This window comes from Copadichromis virginalis, linkage group LG9, assembly GCF_057382275.1.
Source record: "Copadichromis virginalis isolate Kocher_CV1m ecotype Utaka linkage group LG9, C_Virginalis_male_GT1.1, whole genome shotgun sequence".
In the NCBI taxonomy this organism is placed as follows: Eukaryota; Metazoa; Chordata; class Actinopteri; order Cichliformes; family Cichlidae; genus Copadichromis; species Copadichromis virginalis.
This window is the reverse complement of record NC_140626.1, coordinates 17,194,097-17,214,884: the sequence shown is the minus strand read 5'-3', so window position 1 is coordinate 17,214,884 and position 20,788 is coordinate 17,194,097. Positions and strand designations below refer to the sequence as shown.

The window sequence follows — 20,788 nt, the reverse complement described above, 5'->3', positions numbered from 1 at the left end:
CCCATATGCCTTCTCTCTGCATTACCAAAGAGCTAAGCTCTCCCTCAGACATCTGCAAAGTTTTCTAAGTTATTGTGTTTGATGTGAGGATTTGCAATTATTCCACTACTTTGTAACCAATGTTTTAAATTGTGCAACAAACTCTCAGACAGAGCTATTCAGGTGGATCTTTCCTCTTTGCTCAGTTGCTAAGTGATCGCTTCTTAAGTCTACAGTAGAAAGCACCACACCAAAAATCCACTGTGGATCAAAAAAAAGGTTTCAGATTAAACAACCATGCAGCTGTTTTGCATCCCAACAGTTGCTAAATTGGGTCAAAATGCAGTCCAGGTTCATCCTGGGGAGGAAGTGACCCCAATCCTTGACCCCAGTGTCTTACAATAACCGAGAACACTCAGCAGCTGTTAACATCATTTGTCAGGTCAAAAGCAGGTCGAGCTCATTGGCTTGTTTTTTTAGTGTATCTCCACTTTTCTCCTAAATGTTAAGGGTGTCTGAGTCTTTTTAAGGACAACTGTATGCAGTATGAAGACAGATTTTGTTTGTTGCAAACAAGGGTTAGAAATGACAGATGGTATAATTTACCCTAAATCTAACATGGATCTGCAAAAGAGACCGTGAGAAGACGGAGAAGAGGATAGGACAATCTTCTTGTGTTTGAAAATAAAAATCAAGCAAAGGGCAGGATGAGACAAAGAGTGAATAAAATGTGAGTAAAAGGTGTGGAAATAAGGCTTCAATCTTGCAGTTTTGTTCCCCTTATTTCCCAGGTGCCTGCTCTTCTTCACCTCTGATACTGTATGTAAGAGTACACAGATTTGGGATTTTGTGTAAAAATAAACTCATAACCACCTTCCCAGCAGTGCAGGTGCAACCAGTGGCTACACTAAATCAGTCAAGCTCCTGAAATACCCGAGAGCCTGTACTGCGTCTGCTTCAGCTGATCCTCAGCAAGATGGATACATTGGCTCCATTTTTACAGCCAAGGCTATAGCTTTGGACACATTTTATGTTCCATATTGTCAGTGTGTCCATGAAAATCCACTGAGACCTTTGGTATCTCAATAAGCTCTCAATAAAAAAAGAAGAAGAGGGAAAAAGAAAAAAACTGACAGATTTTAACAGAATATAGTGGATGCTAATGCAACAGATGGAAAGACTAATGCATTTTATAAGATGAAATTAGCGTATATTCTTTTTTCAAATAAACTTAAATCTTATAATGAATATTTGGTGAAACATTTATAATGACTAGCTTTCCATACCATATGGGGAATTTTTTATCTTGAAAGGGAAATCAAATCCCCAAAATGTAAGTTTGTGTCCCTAAAACAACTATTTCACCTCTCTAATAAAGAGTCTTAGACTTGCCAGATGAATCCAGTTGACTTATGGAGCTATTGTTAATGTAACCTAATCCAAAAGCAAATGTTACAACTGAGCCTTAGTTCAGCAAAGCTGTGTGTGCTAACTGTGTGTACTTTTGCATGGGTGTAAAGCTTTCCAAAATTAGAAACTGGCCTCCTCTGTCACTCTATAACAGAGGAGGTTGCACATAGCTGTTAAAAGCTTAGAAAAATCCGCAAGTGCTTGCTGGCCCTCTGACAAGGTCTTTGATCCTAACATCTGACCTGGACGTGACTTCCTCATCCAAGACTAACTGACAGCATGACGATGTTGTGTGATTTGCACATACAGAGTCTTGAAAAAAACAAATCTTCAGGATTTCAGACTTCAGGCTTTATGTTGCGATTCATCATGGAATGGGACTTTGCAATGTCAGTGTTTGACATATTGGAAGATTAAGTTGTCAACTTTGTTTTGATTTTACCGCCAGCCATTGCCATAAATAATCACAGGTGTATTTCTCCCTAGATTCCAAGTGCGAGGCAAAATGAAGGTGAAAATAAGTATTCAATGCCTTTTGTTTGTCAGCAAGCTTATGCAAAAACTAATGAACCATAATTCATGAGATTTGTTCGAGATGTGGAACATGGGCAAAGGAAGAAACTGTTTAATTTTGGTGTGGATCCAGATTGCTTTGTTTAAAACTAACAGGATATGGCATTAGCCTTGGCAGAGGATGACAACTCTGAGTGCCCTTCAAACTGCTCCAGTCTTTCATGGAGCAGTTTACTCCATGAAATGTATATAAATATAGGTTAGTAAAGCAAATTGGTTTCAGCCCCTCTGCCTTGTACTGACGCTACATCCAAATTGGTAACAAATGTTGAAAATCCAAAATACCTGTCAGGATAGTTTGGAAATATATGAAATCACAAAGAATTTGCTGCTATATGACTATGCAGCTCTTATTATGGGATGCTTTTATGAGATGCTTTGATGTAAATATGATCTAAGTTCTTCCAGTCTGATCAGATTTGACCTGATCTGATGAGAAAGCTCTCAGTGATAATAAAAGGGTGTATGAAACAACTGAGATCCATTCTTATCACTTAGTTCTGTGATCTCTCTCTGCCTGCTATGAACTATAGAATTGTCAAGTAACCCTTAAGTACACAAAAGAAGACTTGATATATTAGGATAGGGACTCAGTATGAGTTGCCAGACTTTAGACCTTGGAATGAGGAAAGCAAGAAGAATGAACATTAGTAAAGCCTGACTCGCATCAGCAAGGCTGAAATATTGGGCCATACTAGCAATTTGCCAGGATCAACCAATTTGCCAGCAATTTGCCATATTGATACTGACATTTGTAATGGTCAATAAATGAAAATTTAAAAACTAAAGTAGTAAAGAAGTTAGTGGAGAATTTGATTTTGATTACAGTTCAGTCAGAACAATGCGAAGGATTTTACTTCCTCTTTGAAACATTGGAGAAAGACATATTTGCTCGATCTCTACAGAATGAGAGGAAATCAGAAAAATAACTTTATGCTAGCTGTGCAGCTGATTCGGATTAAAAATTACAACATAATAGAATCATCTAGTTAAAAACTATGTAACTTCCGACCAGACAGACCACTAGGTTTGCCTGACAAACCACAGGCACAATTTACCAGCATTTCACTGTTGCAGTTAATTTCAGGCTCTGCTTGTCAAATACATCCTGCTAACAACCACGATCCTTCCAGTAAAACCATTGCCTGTAACTTCCCCACATTCCCAAGTTTCATTGTGCTTTCATGGGTAAAGACGTCACAATAGAAGGAGGTCCATTTGGGTGGAAAGATTACTTCATGCCGTGACTATTCATGCTGAGTAAACAGAAAAACACTGCTTATTATTTCATGAAAATATGGTGAAAGCAGCTCCAGTATCGATATAAACTGAGTTTACTGCTCTTTAAAAATTATCCACCACGTATTCTGCAAAATGGTGACTGTGCCTAAAAAACCCCACATTTGGGCGTTGTGGCCCGTTCTGACTTAAAATTGAATGAAATACAAAAGAAGGTGGTGAAACATCGAGGAAATGGCATTGTTTTGTAGAATCAAAGAACAACATAGTAACTAATGATTGCTTAAATTTATGTGGAACGGCCGGATCTGCTTTGCTGTTTTTCCTCTACACTTTGCTATGAGAGGCTGTTGAAATGTTTGGGAGCGACACAATGGACGGCTTATGGCACTGACAAAACTGCTCTGTCTGACCCGAAATTTGATAAGTAATCTCATGACCCCAATTAAGTTGTCATCTCTGGTTTCTTGTTGATCTAAAAGCCTGGCCAATTATAGTTAAAAGGTAGACATTTTCAATTAAGTGCAGTGAAAACATCAAGACTGTTCTCTGGGGCTGAACTTGCTCTTGAGTTAGAAACCTTTTTGGAAGATTGATATGTTTTTCTTTCTGCTCTGGTCAAAAGAAGCTGTTGAAAGCTTTAGGGGTCTGGGCACCAGCCTGGGATGTCTGATGTTGCCTGAGGCATTGAGTGATGACAGCATTGTTCAACCAAGACCTGAAGAAGAAGAAAAACAAACGTCTCCAAAGTCACCTAGAGAAGTACTTGAAGTTTCTGTCCAAGCCTATTTGCTACTATACTACTAGCAAAGGGTTTAATCAAAAGAATTATTAAAGATTGGTTTTTCACATCAAAATCAACCTTAAATTACTAAAATTAGGAACTTTAGCAGCATAGAGTTCCACTGCCTTTACATACTTAATCAACAAATATTTAAAACAGTGGTTCTGAACCTGGGTTCGATCGAACCCTAGGGGTTCGGTGAGTTGATCTCAGGCACGCATGCACGGCTCATTTTGTGCACCAGTAAAAAACACATCTATGTCTTGAATTTGAAAAATATCATATTTTATTTTTCACTAAAGAGGGGTTCAGTGACTGCGCATATGAAACTGGTGGGGTTCGGTACCTCCAACAAGGTTAAGAACCACTGGTTTAAAATAACAAGAAAATGTGACTGTATCCTTGTGTTTTATCTCTTAACCCAACACTGAGGATAATCAGAATGTGATAGCAAAGCTAAAAAGCTTTAAGGCTAAATAGAACTACTTTTAGTTAACAAACATATTCATGTTAGCTTTTGGATTGCTTTGCTTGACAGCAAAAAAGATATTTCTCATTTTCAAACTGTGGTGATACAAGTACGAAGTGCAGTTTTATCAAAAGTGGACAAACACATCTAAAACACATAAGTTGGTGGAGAAATAATCAAACAAACACTTCTCTGCTCAGACTAAAATGGGGTCATCTTAAATGTTTCAGAACTGAGGGCAGCATTGTGCTACAGAATTATGGGTAATCTAGCACTGGCGAGGATGACAGAGCACACAGAAATGGAGAACACCCAAGTGCTCATCCTCATCAACACTCGAGCATTTTGTATGGACATTTAGAAGCCCCGTGGGAGTATCAGAAAATGTTCTGACCATTTCAGATGTTTTATAATTACACTTGATTGACAAAAATTGCAGAGAACGCAATAAGTGTGGACATGCCTTGAGCTTAAATGATGCCGGATACAAGAAAAACAAATTCCATCGTTCAATACATTTCAGCCAGAGATGTACAAAACAAATGTGACTCATTACAAGCCCAAGACTTCAGTCAAAGCTGGAACAACTGAAGAAATCAGATTCTAGATGTTTGACTTGATTTGTAAGAGCACACAGGCTTGGGGTTATGTTTACTGCCCTCTAAAGTAGCCCACTTAAAACCCACAACCAAGCTCCAGTCAAACACTTTTTCTTTGTAAATGTGGAAATGATCCTTAAGCTTGCATATCCATTGTTCATTGTATCTTGCCTGCTCTTAAACCACCTCATATGCTGCAACAAAACAGATTTACTGTCACTTATTTATTTATTCATTTATTTTTGATGGAAAATGATGGAAAGATACTTATGGTTTTAGCGAGGCATGAAAGAAATAGTGTAGCACGTGCACCAACATAGGCACTAGGAGTGCTAATAAGAGCTTAAGACCAAGAACAGCAGCAGAGAGCAAACCACAAACCAAAGTGAGAAACTGACACAGACCATTTCTTTTATTATTGTTGATGATTGCATGTTAAAGAAAGCAAATAGAGAGAAATGGCATGAAAGACTCAAGAAGAGAGGGCGTGAAACTGAGACAGATGTTTGTTGATGTTTACTTGCCAGTGGAGGTGAGACAATGAAGGTAAATTGAAACCAAACCATCAGCTAGGTTTGTGTTGCGATTTTCAGGAAGTGAATCGACAGCGTGCTCACAAACATCCCAGCTGCAGACCAGCTGAGTGTACACAGACACCGCCGCTAATCCCACCACCCACTGTGAAATAATCGAGATCCTCCCTACAGATTCTCTCCGGGAAATACTTCTTCTACGACTTCTCACCATTGCCTGTGTTTATACTGATCTCACAATGTTACACTTCGGGGTGGCAAATAGAAACACCCATCCTGCTCTAATTTCAGTGAAATTCATCAAAAAAAGGCATCATGCAGGCTTCCTTTTAGGAATCAAGCAGGTGGTGTTTACATGGGGTAAACACAAGAACAAGGCAAGAAAAGTTAAAGTATTCAAAGTTCAGGTTTCTGCGGTGACGAGTTTAAACATGAGAAGTTCTTTGAAGTCTGTTTTTTTTTTTGTTGTGCTGATGACCACAAGCCATCTATCAGCTAGACAGGAGGCAAGAACCATGGAGGTTCAAGGCTGGGACAGTATACCAGTACAACAGCTGAACTGTGACTCAGTACACCCTACTTAAAGTCTGCCAAGCGTGAGCAAAGATAAGAAAAAATTGAAAAAAAGCAAAACAAATTGGATTACACACCATATGTATACCATACCTCCGTCCTGCATAACACAGAGATAATGCATGATTTGGTGTGAAAGAATTCAATAGCTTGCACAGAGCCCTACTTCAATCACACACCTTTGGGATGAATTGCAACAGCATCATGCTTTATCGCCCATCATCAAAGCCCAACTTTACTTTTGTTCTTTTGTGTCAGAATGAGAGAGGATCCCTGCAGCCAAAATCCTGCGTGAAGCCTTTGCAGAAGAGTGAAGGCGGTCCCAGCAGCAGATAAATGTCGGTCACTTTGGAGTGAACGGAAACGTACTACCTTTTCAACAATTGCGGATGATTAGTTAAAGAGTCGATGTTAAAGTGCCACCTTCAGTCCCCTTGGCTGATGGAACAAATTGGCTCAGAATGAATGAGCAACACATTCTTATCTTCACTAACATCATCATCCTGGTTTAAAGCAGGAAACAAGCTCGAGGGTAAAGGTGGTCTTTTTTTAGAGCGAAGGAAAGGAAAACTGGAAAGGAAAGGATGCCTCATAAATCTATCCTCACTGATGACTCCTCTGTCATTACAAATGCCCTCCTCCTGCAGCACACACGGTAACAATGTGCTACATACCTATACAACAACATCCCCTTATACAGGCAAGTATGCACTACTAAACAAAAACCCAGTAATTTTCTCATTGCTATCCATACAGAAAAAGCACTGTGGTACATTAATGACACCCCCAATCCTCACATGCAAGCATGTTTTTGAGACACAATGCAGTTGTTCACTCTATGACTTCATCACAGACTCAGATGCTCCTTTGCACTATGACAGGGCATGCCTTCTCGCTCGTCCCCACACAGCTGAACAGACACCTGCTTGTTTCGACTGTATCTTTCCGGCCTGACGGACAATTTCCATACTGTTAGAAATTCCATGTTTTCACCCATTGGCCTTCTGTAGTGCAAAAGCCAGGAAGCTGGCCTCTCCCAGAAAAATAAACATGGCGATTCAGACCACATTACATTGACATTAATTGGAGTTTTGATTCACCTCTAAGCCCTTCTGACGACAGCCTTTCATCATCCCATTGCCTACACGAACACAGCAAGACTTACAGGTTTAGATTCTGAGTCATACTTTATGCAACATACACAAACACATAATGTATTGTGGTTCAGCAACATCTGTTTATAGCTATAACCATACTTAACTACTGTGATGTTCCAGTACTTACTGCCGAGCAAGTTTTTTTCTCTGGCTTTTGCCATTAAACAGCTCTTCAAGGACAGACAGCAAAGGTACTTTCGCAAAGGTACTTCAATAACAGGGGTTTTCATAAAAGAAGATTTTTCTTAATATTTTTTCAGTTACCTTCCAATCAAAGAAATCCAGTTGTAGCATCTACAGCAGAAGTGATGCACAACCCATGAATGGTCAACCAGGATGTCACTTAAGATTTGGCCACAGTTAAAAAAAAAGTACATTTAACACACTTCTTTGTTGGGTCCTACAGTACCTACTTTGATTGCATATGTGTGTTCACAGCTTAGACTGTATAAAAACTAGACACAGCCACAGTGACATCTTTGGTCTCATTACCATATTGGGGTTTCTTGTGTGATGTCATGTGCACATAGCTTAGTAGTGGTAGCAACCAAAGCAATCACAATCTGGTTGGGAAATACATGTCTGTGAAGGTTCTCAGTCATCCAGTTGGGGAATACACATTTTCCCTCGGTGATTGGCTGTCTGTAGGCCTGGGGCTTTGGAAATTATTTTCCCAGGACTGCCATCAACCTCTAGCAACAAATCACAACCGGACTGGGAATACTCATTTTTCCCACATGACCGGTGGTTGTCAACTGGTTAAGGACCAGTCTCTAGGCCTGTGTGACTGGTGTCTTTCTCACTTGATCGTACATGGTCACTGTGATTGTCACACATCCAGAATGGCTAACAAGTTCATGTCACATGGTCTTATATCTGCAAAACATAAAAACGTAGTTTTTGTACCTCCTTGTTGGCTTCATGGCTACATGTGCCTGAATATTAAAGACACAACAGTCCAAAAGCAGCAAAAGGATAGAGACCAACAACTAAATTTCAGCTAGTAGGGAAGATACATAGCTAATGTTCATGGCGATACCACTTCTAGCTAGCTATCAACGTTGTTTTGCTGTTTTTTGGTTAATATGCATTTTATCTTCAACATCCTAGATAAATCTGTGCTAAAGTAATACTACAGTAACACTACAGTAAGCTGCAGTATCTGTAGCATACATAGTTGTAAACATTTCTAAAATAAGTTAAACAGCATGGCAATCATGGTTAAAGGCTTCAGTCATAATGTGACTTTGTGCACAACTTGTGTGATCTCAGGCAGCACTATATTGTCAACATTTACACAGTACACTAGTAGTGTACTACATAGAAGTCTATTAATGCAAGTCTCTGAGATATGCTGCCAAAAGAAAGGGTTTATGGGAATCTATAGCAGGGGTGGGACATTTTGACCCAACAGAAACAGAATTCATACCAAGTGATGCAAAAATTAAAAAAAAAAAAAAAAAATCAGCCAAATTTTAAGGAATTTCCCAAACAAAACCACATGTCAGAATAATTTTGGGCAAAAAAATTGTCATGGGATTAATTGTGTGACCACAAGGACTGTCTGTATCTGTGATTTTCATGCACATTAGACTTTGCAGAGATTTCGCACGGAAAAAGGAAGGACTTTGATCTGCTAGTAGCACTATAAAGACAAACTCCTGGGAATAATAGAATTCATCATTAAGGGAAAAGCTGAACAAAATGTCATAACAAAGTACGGACGTCTTCAATCTGTGTTTTTCTTTTTCTCTCTCTCTCTCTCTCTTAAATGTCATTAAGAAAAACAATCTATTTTATATTGAATAAGAGTATTGATATTTTCCAGACACAAACAGCAGCGACAGTCGGTAAAGGAGTCAAAGCGCAGAGCTGTTTGATCCTCTTCATCCAGTGCTGGATTAAAGACCAAGGAAAAGAAAACAGTTGACAACATCCAACAAAGTGTTTGCAGCTCCAGTATTGAGGATGAAAAAAACCCTTTGATGGCCAAAGCTTTGATTTAAAGGAGCGACAATGGATGTTCAGATAAGAATTAATGAGAGGTTTAGTAAAGATCAGTTATCTTAGGAATTTGAACTTGCCAACATGCTCCATCAATTTCCAAAAAAAAGACTTAAAAACCAAGAAGGGAGGTCAAGGTGACATTAGCGATCACACCTTTATCTTCCCACACAGAAACTTGCTATACTTAACACATCCTGTGTTTGTTGTCAGGTTTCATGCCTTGAAGTCATTCATCTCATCCCACACAGACTGCCACTTAAAATAGTGGCTTGTTTTGTCCAGGACAAATTTAGCTATTCCTGTTTACCCTCCAGGATAATGCATGTGTTTTTAGTTAAGGGTTTCTTTTGGATCACTTGCAGAGGCCCCAATACAGGCTGTATAGCAGCTTTCCTCAAAGTGTTATTGTCAGCAGCACACAGCCAGTGTCTTTGTAGCTGCGTTTTCATGGTCTCGTGTTCATTTTGAAAGATTTTAATGAGAATATTAGAAAAAGAAATCAAAAAAGACAAGATCAAGACCACATGACAATCAGTCACAAGTGATGAATGAAATACAATCCAGATGAAGACAGCAGTTGGTACAGTGGACCAAATATGGAAGTTGGAAGTAAACAGTAATAACCTGGGCTGCAGACACTGCAACAAAAACAAGCCACAGTACATCTTGAATCGGTTTGAGCTTGCTGACATATGAAAGTGTAAACAGCCACAAGAATGGTTCAACTCTTATCTCAAGAAGGGACACATGAGGCCACATAGTCTTATGCCTAAATGACTATAAAAGAGGGTGAATAGGTCATTTTCCAGTGTCTAAATGTTTAGGATAACTCCTCAGCGTCGACTAGGTGAGACATTTCAGGCATATCCTGCTGGGAGGAGACCCCAGAGTGAAGAAATTACATCTCTAGGCTGACCTAGAAATACCTCGAAGACCCCCTGGAAAGGCTGGAGGCAGTGGCTGGAGAAAGGGATGTTTGGGTATCACTGCTTGGACTGATGTGCTTCACACTCGGATAAGTAACAGAAGACAAAATGACAGGTCGATACATGTAATAGTTTGCAGAAACAACTTCTTGAAGTGCAGATTTAAAGTGTGAAAAGTACAGAAATTTTTGGATTTTGTACAGCCATTTTTAACGTGCAGTTTGTGGTTAGATAGGTGTTTTGTCACAAAGTCTTGAAGGTAGACATGTGCAAGATTTTCTTCTGTTTATTTGGTCACCTTCCCATGAAGTTCAAAGAAAAACTAGTGAGCATATTTGGTCTTTTTCATAACCTGCACAACCATGGTGTGAATTCTGTGCATGCGCATCTTTTTGCTATGTAGTACTGGAAATAATGTAATGTTTGCCTTTTAGATTATAAAAGGCAGTCTTGAACTGAAACAAACTAGAATTCTGAGGTGATTTGCTAAACTTTTCCTGAGCCAAAACCAAAAGGTATACAAGACTAAGTGCATTAGCAAGCTAAAGCAAACGTTTGATTTGTTATGGCAGTGCTTCCAACAGTTAATTAATTTTCATGTGAGTTGAACATCTCAGAGGAAAACACGTGTCAGTTACAGCACATCATTGCAGCATAAAAAAGCAAAGGCAGCATTATTTATACTGTGTAACCTCGTACGGCCCATTGGCAAATTTGTCACGGTTTATAAACACGTGGATGTGGTCAAAGAAACAGCTGGCCTCTCTTAACATTCGGTGGTAGTCAGAGTGATATCACCTGATTGTTTCCTTTTTGGTGACAGCTTTTGTGCTCGGACCTCGCTGTTGTGATGTTTCCCAAGAAATACAAGCTCAGTATTTTATGAGTTGACTCACTTGTCTGCTATGTCATCTTGTGGATGGAAACTGGACATTTATTATTTTAATCGGAAAATGTTACAGACTTTTAAAGCCTCAAATGTTGTATGTAGGGGTTTTTTGCTTAGCTATGAAATCACAGTTGGACAGGGCTGAGAATCTCCCTATGAAGTAGTTTTAATAACAGTCTTAATAATCAAAAGCTGACATGTTACCTCTGTTCAAGCCCACAATCTAGATGACCCACATCAAAACTGGAGCCAAACCAGGATCTCATCAAGTCAGAATCAAGACCAAATGGATGTGGAAATATTACATATTGCTATTACATAATGCTTCCTTATAGTCAGTGTCAGCATGCATGTATTATTAAAACTATGATTAAGACTGGATCTACAGGTTTTATTGTCATATAATAGAGTGAATTTCATCAGCTACTATGAAACCAAGGCTTTTGGATTAATAAGAGTTACACTGAGATCTTCCTCTTTTTATTGGTTAATGCAGCAATAATCCAGCGGCTTCCAGCTAAAATTAGGAGCTACAGAAGCCTGGTACTTCCACAAAGATTTATTTCCATTTCCATTGTTTTCATCACACTTGAAGTCTTCATCTGACACTGACAAATCATGATACCTCCCCAGGAAATATATCCAGCACTGTGCAGCTAAGCCTCCAGCTACAAAACCAATCTTTGGTGGTTTAACACCAAAGTAGTTTTTGGAGAAAGGTTGACATTTCAGTGAGTTAAATCAACTCTTTTATACTTGAGTGACCTAAATTGAATCTATCGTTTGGTTCTTTTGCCAGTGATAATCTTGAGGTCAGTAAAAGTTGCTTGTTTTATTGCACCCTGTTTGTTACTCTGATGCAAGTCTAACCTCATTACCCTGATGACCTTCACAGAGCAAATATGAGATAAACAGAAAACAGGCCTGTGTTTACCAGGAGAAAAAATGCTTTGCTTTGGTGTGAGAATCAATCTCTTTTAAATTCTGTTTTATTTTGCAACACGTTTATATATTTAAACTTGAGGTTTTCTTCTGGCTCAACATTTTCTCATTCAAAACAGCTTCATACAAAAGTCAAATGTGGGTCATGTGTGCAAACCACAGTCATCCCCCACCCTATTTTTTCCTATATCGGTAATATACTTCTAACAACACCCTTTAACCTCTCTAAGGACTTGCATCATGACAATAATCTTGTGATAATCATCGCCACCATTGTCTTCATCATAATCACCCTGATCACTATAATTACCCTCAGCACCAAGTTCAGTGTAATCACCACATTCTCTTATACTCACATCATCAGTCACACTGTCTTATCATCCTTCATTGTTCACTGTCCTGGACGTTTATTTTGCTTCAGATAATTAAAACCATTATCATTGGACAATAATTACCATGTGGACACCAGCTGGAGAGCTTTGCATGCGTGTACTCATTTTGACGTATATAAACCCATGCATGTGCAAGTGCACATACAGAGTTGCTACTCTATATATGCATATGCACTCATTAGTGAAGATTGAAAACAGGGAGTACCCTGGCAGGTATTCATTTATTATTATTTTGGATATGAAAACAATAGGGCTGATATTTGGATCCTTTTCATCTTGGACCAAAGTGGTTTTACAATTTATTTTTGTAAAATAAATTGTAAAACCATTTATTTTTTACAATTTATTTTAAAGAGTTTACTTATTAAACTTTACTTTAATAAGTAAAGAGTTTCTTTACTTATTAATGGGATTTTCAAAATGGTGTTCTCAACATATTTAACTTCAAATTTAATAGAAAATCTATACGTCTACACATTCAACACAATGTCCCATTTTTAAAACCCTGAGCATGTGTAGCCTTCCATATATTGGATTTTTGGATCCTTGAAGTGACCGCTCCAAGTTATCAGCTCATGTCAGGACGTTGCGTTACGAAGATTCATCACACAGGCACATACTGTATCAAGCGTCTTTAACCACAATTACCTGCACAGCAATCATTTTGTGAAATTATTGCACTACAAGAAAACCTTGAAAGATAACAAAATCTTTAAAAGGCTTTAAAAAAGTGACTATTGTACATTCATCTCTCTCACAAATGTTATGACGGATGGTAATTAGCAATATATTGTATACTAAAGCTGTTTTATATATAAACTTTTGCTGCAGACCTGGACATGATAACATGGGAGTCTGAAAACTGACTCACTTTTGGGGCTAGCTTAAATTAGCCATTCAAAGAACTGCAGTTTTTGGCACTGCTATGTTGGCTTAACTTTTTAGCCACTTGGTTAGTTCAAATGACTCATGTAACTTTAATACATAACTTATTTATTCATTCACTGACAGATGCTGTAATGTTCCAGTCATGGAATTTCTCTTTGTGTTTCCAGCTTTTAGTTCTGATGCTTCCAGCTGAAAACCATTCTCACACATTAGTAACAGACATAGCTAAGAAAAGCAGTTTGCACTATTTCACACTAAGAGAAAGGATTATATCATTTTCTCCTTTTTGAAATCATGCACAGAAACGTGAATGTTGCCACAGCGACAGCTCTGTTTAAGGATATTTACAACATGCAGCTTGGAAATATGTGTCCCTGGTGCTCTCTCGGGCAAGTGAGCCAGCGTGCGCAAGCACACTCTGCTTTTTTCCCCGTCTTGAAAAAGTGAATCATGGCAGAGGATTATAAATATGGCAAGAACACAAACAGCCTGAGAATGGAGCCTCTGGCTCACCCAACATCTGCAGGATCTACAGTAAAGGAAACTGGACAATGAAATCACATTTTTGAAAATTTGTTTTAGCACCACCCACCTCCTCACACACATCAACACCAGTTCAGCTTGGATGCAGAGCACATTTAGAGCTTGTTTTCATTCCCACGCGATTATATTCCATTTATCTCTTAAGAGGACATGCTTATTAAAAGTGGTCACACATTTTTTTAAGCCAGCAGGAGCATAGGTTGTGTTTAATTCCTAATATAAGCAAGACCACTAAGCTCCATAAGGGCCACATTAGGTAACGAGACCCTGTAATCATTTAGCTAAGCCTGGACAATGCTGCTCTTGTGACATGGGGGTCTTTGTGGTTTACACAGGTCAAGCTATCCTTACAGATAACTGCAAAATGCTAATCTGGATTCCAGCACACTGACGAAAGCAGTGATGGTATATTGGCCTGTCTGTCTGAAGCGTAGCATGAAAACTAATAAAGTGAGGCTCTCAGAGATAATTGGCAATGACTGTCATCTATGACATGCACCTTCCAATGCTCAGCATTGCATCATCTTCACTCGCTTAATTATGCAGTGCTACTGAGTGCAGAGCTTTTCTGTCAATACGTACATTGTGAGGTTTTACTGGTATCCAGTTGCAATGGAAAAGAAAATCTGCAAGTCTTCCAGCACTAATTGGAAACATGTTAAAGTGTCCTGAGTGATGTATTAATCACTACAAAGAAAATCTAGGTTTAAGCTGTGAAAACAGTCTCCAGAAACAGCAAAGCACTGCACACGGGATCAGAGAAACAAGTCAGCCAAGAAATAACTCAAGAAATAATATGGAACAGAAGCCTAAAGGAGTCTCCCTGGCTTGCATCAATGCTATAAATTTAAAAGCACTGGTTTGCCAAAGAGTTTGGGAATGCCAGTATGTGTCCACATCCATCCATCGCACCTCCACCTCATCCTCCCTAAATCTGCATTATAATCAGTGTTGTGTAAGGTGACTCAAGAACCATCCCAACTGAACTTAGGCACCAGATCTTCTGATGATCAGCTGGTCTGTGATCACATTGACTTCAATTGGGCTTTTATGAATAGGTCTGCAGGTGGGTTGAACTGGCCTAAAATATACCCAAGTAGAGAATAAACTTTAGAGAGTGGTGACAATTATGTCACACCAATGGTAGCCTAGTTCTCCTCAGTGTAGGGCAGTATATGTTTCTTCATTAGACATTTAAGGCTCCTTCATGTATCTCCTGCTCAAGTAAACCTGGTCTTATAACACCAATATAAAACATCCCCTAGGATGTCAAACTGGGGCCACATTTTGAACACCACTTCAAAAAACAGGCTTAAACTCTCAAGACATCTCCAGGGTCTTTGCACTTTAATTATCACCAACATGTGAGTAAAGAGCCTAGAAGAGTTGTAGTGAAAGGGAGAAACAACAGCCAGAGACTTAAAAGAAATCTTACGCTGTCTTTTTAAATGTGGTCAAATATACAACATTGAAAGCTGAAACATCAACATTTCTATTACTTGAACATTAATTAAATCTAAAATGTCCTAAACTACTCAGCTAACCACATTATCAACAGAATAATATTTACACACACTTTTTTTTAAGTAACAGAAAAGTCCCTTTCAGGACTAGAGAGCAACTGCTCCATCATTCATATTCAACAGCTGAAAAACCTCTGAACCAGCAGAAAGTTTGCCAACAGTAGGAAAAAAAACCAAAAAAAAAAAACCAAACAAACAACAAGGAAAAAAACAAAAACAAAAAAAAACAGTCAACAGCCACATACCGTCCAGCAGCTGATAGGCAGACGAGCAATGGCAGCAGAACCGGAGGGCAAGGAGAAATAATCCAAAGAGCCAGGGAAGAATGCTGCACAAAAAAAACACAATTTAGGAATAAGAAAACTTGCTAAAAGTTCATCAATTCAACTTCTTTACAGAAAACACAGTGGGTTTCATTTACCGTGGAGTCATCTTTAGTGTTGGTGAGTTTATGTCCATGCTAAAGTTGCCCCGTTTCTATGTGGTGCTGATAGAGACAGTGAGAGAGAGAGAGAGAGAGAGATGGAGCTCACTCTGCCTCGCTCTCATTCACTCCAGACTAAAAACTGCTCTTTCCTCCTCCTCTCTCTTGCCCCCTGATTCTCTCTCGCTCGCTCTCTGGTTCTCAGTCAAACAAAGGCAGCTTCAGTGAATCGGGACTCAAGGGGCCCTCGTAAAGCTGAAATCTGACTCCCAGCGTCTCCTCTATGGACCACCGCTTTCTAATCCAGCCCTCCCCTCAGACATCTCAACTCCAGATCCAAATTAACACACTCCAGTTAAACCACCCCCCCGCCACCAGAGACACACACCAACTTTTCTCCTGCTCCCCTTCACTGGTGTGGTTTCTCTCACTTTCTCAGCACTTGGGAGCACTTTTTGTGTGGCCTTGACTTGCTGGGGGAAGACACTGTAACATCTGCAGCATTCAAAGCTTTCTTTAAGCAAAGACAAGAACTTCTGTCAGGGTCAAAGCAAATATTCAGATAGCTTAGAGCAGAGCTTACATTATTTGTTGGCATCACTTCAGTGCGTTCTCTTTGTCAGGTTCAGCCCACCAAAAGCAGAATCCCCTAATCCACAGCAGCACCTGGATTATTAGAAGTCTGGTTCTCCTTCCAAACAAAAATTGGCACGGAAAATAATTATTTCTTGTCATTTTGAATGAAATTTAGTTTCTTCTTTTTTTTTGTGTCCCGTTTGGATCTTTAGCCATCAGAATTGTTGTCTTAAGGCCAAGAAAGATGCCAAGCGGATTTATTTTACCAAGTGGATTATCATGGCCTTGCCATATTGGTCCATTTGATTGACCTTTATTATAATTATGAATTTATTTTATTTTCAGTTCCTACAAACGGGACAGACATGACTGGGGGATAGGACAGGGAGAAAGAATGAAAGAAAGAGAGGGAGAGAAAGAAAACCAAAGGGGAGAAGAGACGGTGAGAAGGGGGGAAGAAATGAAATTTAGTTTCTAACATCCATCTTTTATTTTGACTTCCAAATCACTGCTTTGTCCTCCATAGACACACCCTTTCAGCTCTTCCTGCAGCAGGTCATCGTGGGCCATGTTAGGAGTTTTGTCTCCCCAGCCTCTTGTAGGTCTTTCCTGGGTTCTACCCTTTGAACATGCCTGGATGCGCCCAGAAGGAAACCCGATCAGACGCTTAAAAGCATCAACTTTAAGCCTCTCATACGTTTAAACGTTTTACCGTCTCCTCAAGGGTGAGCTAAAACCCCCTTTGAAGAAAAGCTCAGCCGTTTGCATGAAATATAATGATATCACACCTACCCATCCTATATTTTCAAGGCACAGAGGCACTTCATCACATTGAATCACTCATTAGCTGAATGTTGTTCCAGATTCTTTCACCCTACTTTAAACCCTGGTGACTCCTATAGTTTCCAAAAGACTTCTGGTTATATAGAAATCTGGGTATGGGAAAACAGTTATGAACTTGGGTCAGTAGTTTCAGGTCATATTGAATACACTATAAGGTTAATTTAGGGTTAGGGGGTTAGGATTGGGGGTTAGGGTAAGGGTTTGTATTCATGAGTGAATCATAATTGTTGCTTACCATAAAAGTCCCCATATTTGGAGCTGCCTTCTTGATACAAAGGTTTTGTTTTGTTTTTTTTTTACTTTCAGTCCACCCCTGATCTGCCAGTGCATTCACTGTCTAGGGCATCAACTAGAAATTAAATCCAAAAAATAACAACATTTAGCACATTTCTCAATTTAGAGATTTTTTGTGAACTTTGCTTCTGTTTTCACTCGCTATTTAGTCAGTTTTAGGCATCAGAGCTTCTTGACTAGGTTCATGAAAAGGGGTAAACATTATTCCTACACTTTGAAAATCAGCACTTAAGGGTTTCCATTGACTCCAAGAACCAGTATATGTCTCATCTCTCCATTGGCATGACCAGGTGCATCTCACCACTGACACTAAAGGACACCTGACATGCCAGCTGCTTTGACAAAATTGCACTATTTCACAGCTCACAGGCTGACTTAGATATTGTAGTTTAAGTGTGCTTAAACTACAATATCTAACTCACCGTCAAAAACAGTAAACTCATCAGATCCTGAGATTGCTAAAATCCACATTTTTGGGCGTCTTATGATATAAAAATAAAGTCAGAATAGCAGAAATAGCAGACAATGTGGCACACACTGCAAAGGAATTTTGTGATAATAGGTTAATCATTTCTGCTTGTGATAACACCTCTGGTGACTCATCAGACCCAGTGTCTGGACTGAAGAGCACTTCATACGGGAGCAAAATGGAATCTGCTTTAAACAAACGCACGCAAACCCCCGCCGGTCTGTCTGCAGGAGCCAATGTGGTCGAGGGGAGGACAGATAAGGATGTGTTCAGACCTTGCTTCTGACGGCTCAGACAGATAAGAGCCATCATGGACTGTGAGTGATGCTATTAGTGAGGCAGAAACTATGATAAGCTTTATTCACATAACTGACATCATACTGACTGACCAGCGCTTTCATGAGATGCTGAGTGTCTTTTTACCCATATCTTTCCTTCTTTATGCGATCTGTTATACTAGATAATTTGTTAATGAGGATTTATTCCATTAAAATAAAAAGCTGTCTTGGATGTGAAGTTGCAGTTGTCCAGCTGTAAAAGGGCAAGAGGCAAGGTACACCCTGAACAGGTCACCTGTGCATCACAAGGCTACAGAGAGACAGATTCATAATTAAATTCACACCTATGGCCAATTCAGAATCACCAGAATCATGAAAGTCTTTGGACTTTGAAAGGAAGCTGGAGTAACCAGAGAGAACCCATAGAGACACAGGGAGAACATGCAAACTATAAAGCCTAAAATCCAGTAAAGAAACAGGCTATCCATAAGTACATCTACAACAAACCACAAAAACTTTCCCTAACCTAATACTAAACCGAAAACATCTCAAACAACAGATATAAATGAGTTACTGTTATCAAAGTTTCATGAGGGGAATCCATAACCATAGCCCTAAAAGAGATCTAACCAAATATAGGGTACGTGTCCAACCTTCTCCACTAGAACAATCTATTGCCAGTGACAGTAATATGGGCTGAAATTACATTTACTCTAAAATGTATTTCCCAGTCCAAGGTAATCCCTGTTTGTTCTTTGAACATACTGTTTTCAACGAGAACAGTCATAAAAGAAAACAGTTATATGGCCTATTAAAGTCTGGTGGTCATGTGGATACTGATGCTGTGCAAATAAGCCCCTCTTTGTACACGAACTAGAAATTTCCAAATGACATCTGAAACAAAAGTGGTGAAGATTCGATTTATAAACTTGTCAGAAAAGCTCTTTTTTAAATTAATGTTTGTTCCTGGCAAAATCCTGACTGAAAAATACAGTGACCAACTTTCTGTGCTGCCAAGATTACTTATTACGCCCCCTCTCCACCCACGAGCACCTAAGATTTTTCAGAGCTCTCCATAGTAGTCTGTGTATTTTGAAGTAAACAGAGTGAAGGGAGAATTCTTCGTGATGTTAGAAACACAAAGACAAGGAGCAATAGACCGCCGTTTCTATGCAAAGAAAACAGTAACAGAGAGAAAGGGATTTCAGTCTCTGGGTGGCAGCAGCTTAAAAGGGGTCCAGTCTGAGGTCTTGCTGGTATGAGTCAGTAAGATACCAGATCGTCATCCCTCTTTAGGTAACAGCTCTGAGAAAGCAGGCCGAGCTGCCCCAGATGACATCAAAAAGCACCAAAAGAAAACATCTGCTAACAGCGCCTGGCTTTCAGTTTGTAAAGAATAGCCTTTTTTAAGGGAATTTCCATGTTCAGACTTAACTGTCTGTGGTTTGAAACAGACTGCAGTGCTGCTGAAAAACAGTCAGGGATTTTTAATAAGACAAAACCACCAAGAGTCTAAATGGATTGTGATATGAAACAGTCAAAAAATCTGCCTTTACTTTGATGATATTTGAACTGCCCTCAATCGATGTAGAGAGATCTGATAACAGAAAGAGTGTTGTAGAATAAAGCAAGAGGACGCCCCAAGAGCTGATAAATGTTGAACAAATGTGGAATGGGCTCAAAAACATGCTCGCAATTTCAATAGTCCTTATCTTACCTCCTCTAACCTTCAGATAAAAGCAGTGAGAACAGTGATGATAAATGCTATAAGGAGAAAAACACAGAGAGCAGGTGAGATCTCTCTGAAGTGATCCATACTGTCACCAAGATGATTCTTTTAACTGCTTTTTCTTTTAGAAAACAAATTTAACTTGAAAGGTTTTCACGAAACGATTCCAATCACACTGGCCAATTTGGAGACTTAATTAATCTTTCCCACACATTTTGTACATGCAGAACAATTAAAGGTCCACCTTTTGCATTGAGAAGTGCTTTAATGGTATGGTATAGATTCAACAATTTGGCAACACCATCCACGATGTAAATCTCCACCACATCCCACAGATGCTTGACCAGGTTGCGATCTGGTGACTGTGGAGGCCATTTGAGTACAGTGAACGGTGAATATGGGCTCATTGTGGTCATAAAGAAATGAAGACAGTTAGTAACAATCCTCAAGTAATCTGTAATCATGCACAGTTGGTACCAAGTAACCCGAAATGCCAAGAAAATATCCACAGCATCATTACACCACCAACAATGTCAACCATTGATTCAAGGTGGGATAGATCCATGCTTTCATGTTGTGAATGCCCAATTCTGACCCTACCATCTGAATAGTGCAGCAGAAAAAGACTAGTTGTCTAATTCTGGCAACATGTAGTCGAAGTTCCTCATTCTTGCTGCTGTAGACCCTCTGCTTTAATGTTTAACATGCTCAGAGATGCTCTTCTACATAATTTGGTTGCAATGGTAGTA

General features: G+C 39.3%; 1 protein-coding gene across 3 annotated transcripts in view; it reads right to left on the bottom strand.

Annotated features, from left to right (window-relative positions):
• Nucleotides 1–16,037, bottom strand: part of LOC146701673 (collagen alpha-1(XV) chain-like) — a 60,281-nt gene extending 44,244 nt beyond the window's left edge. For all 3 annotated transcript variants that reach the window (XM_085467961.1, XM_085467964.1, XM_085467963.1), the window contains exons 1-2: nt 15,848–16,037; nt 15,672–15,754 (exon numbers count right to left, since the gene is read on the bottom strand). In XM_085467961.1, the coding sequence (XP_085324087.1) occupies nt 15,672–15,754; nt 15,848–15,885 (121 nt within the window). In that variant the 5' untranslated portion in view covers nt 15,886–16,037. The remainder of the gene's footprint in view (nt 1–15,671; nt 15,755–15,847) is intronic.
• Between the last annotated feature and the right edge of the window lie 4,751 nt (nt 16,038–20,788).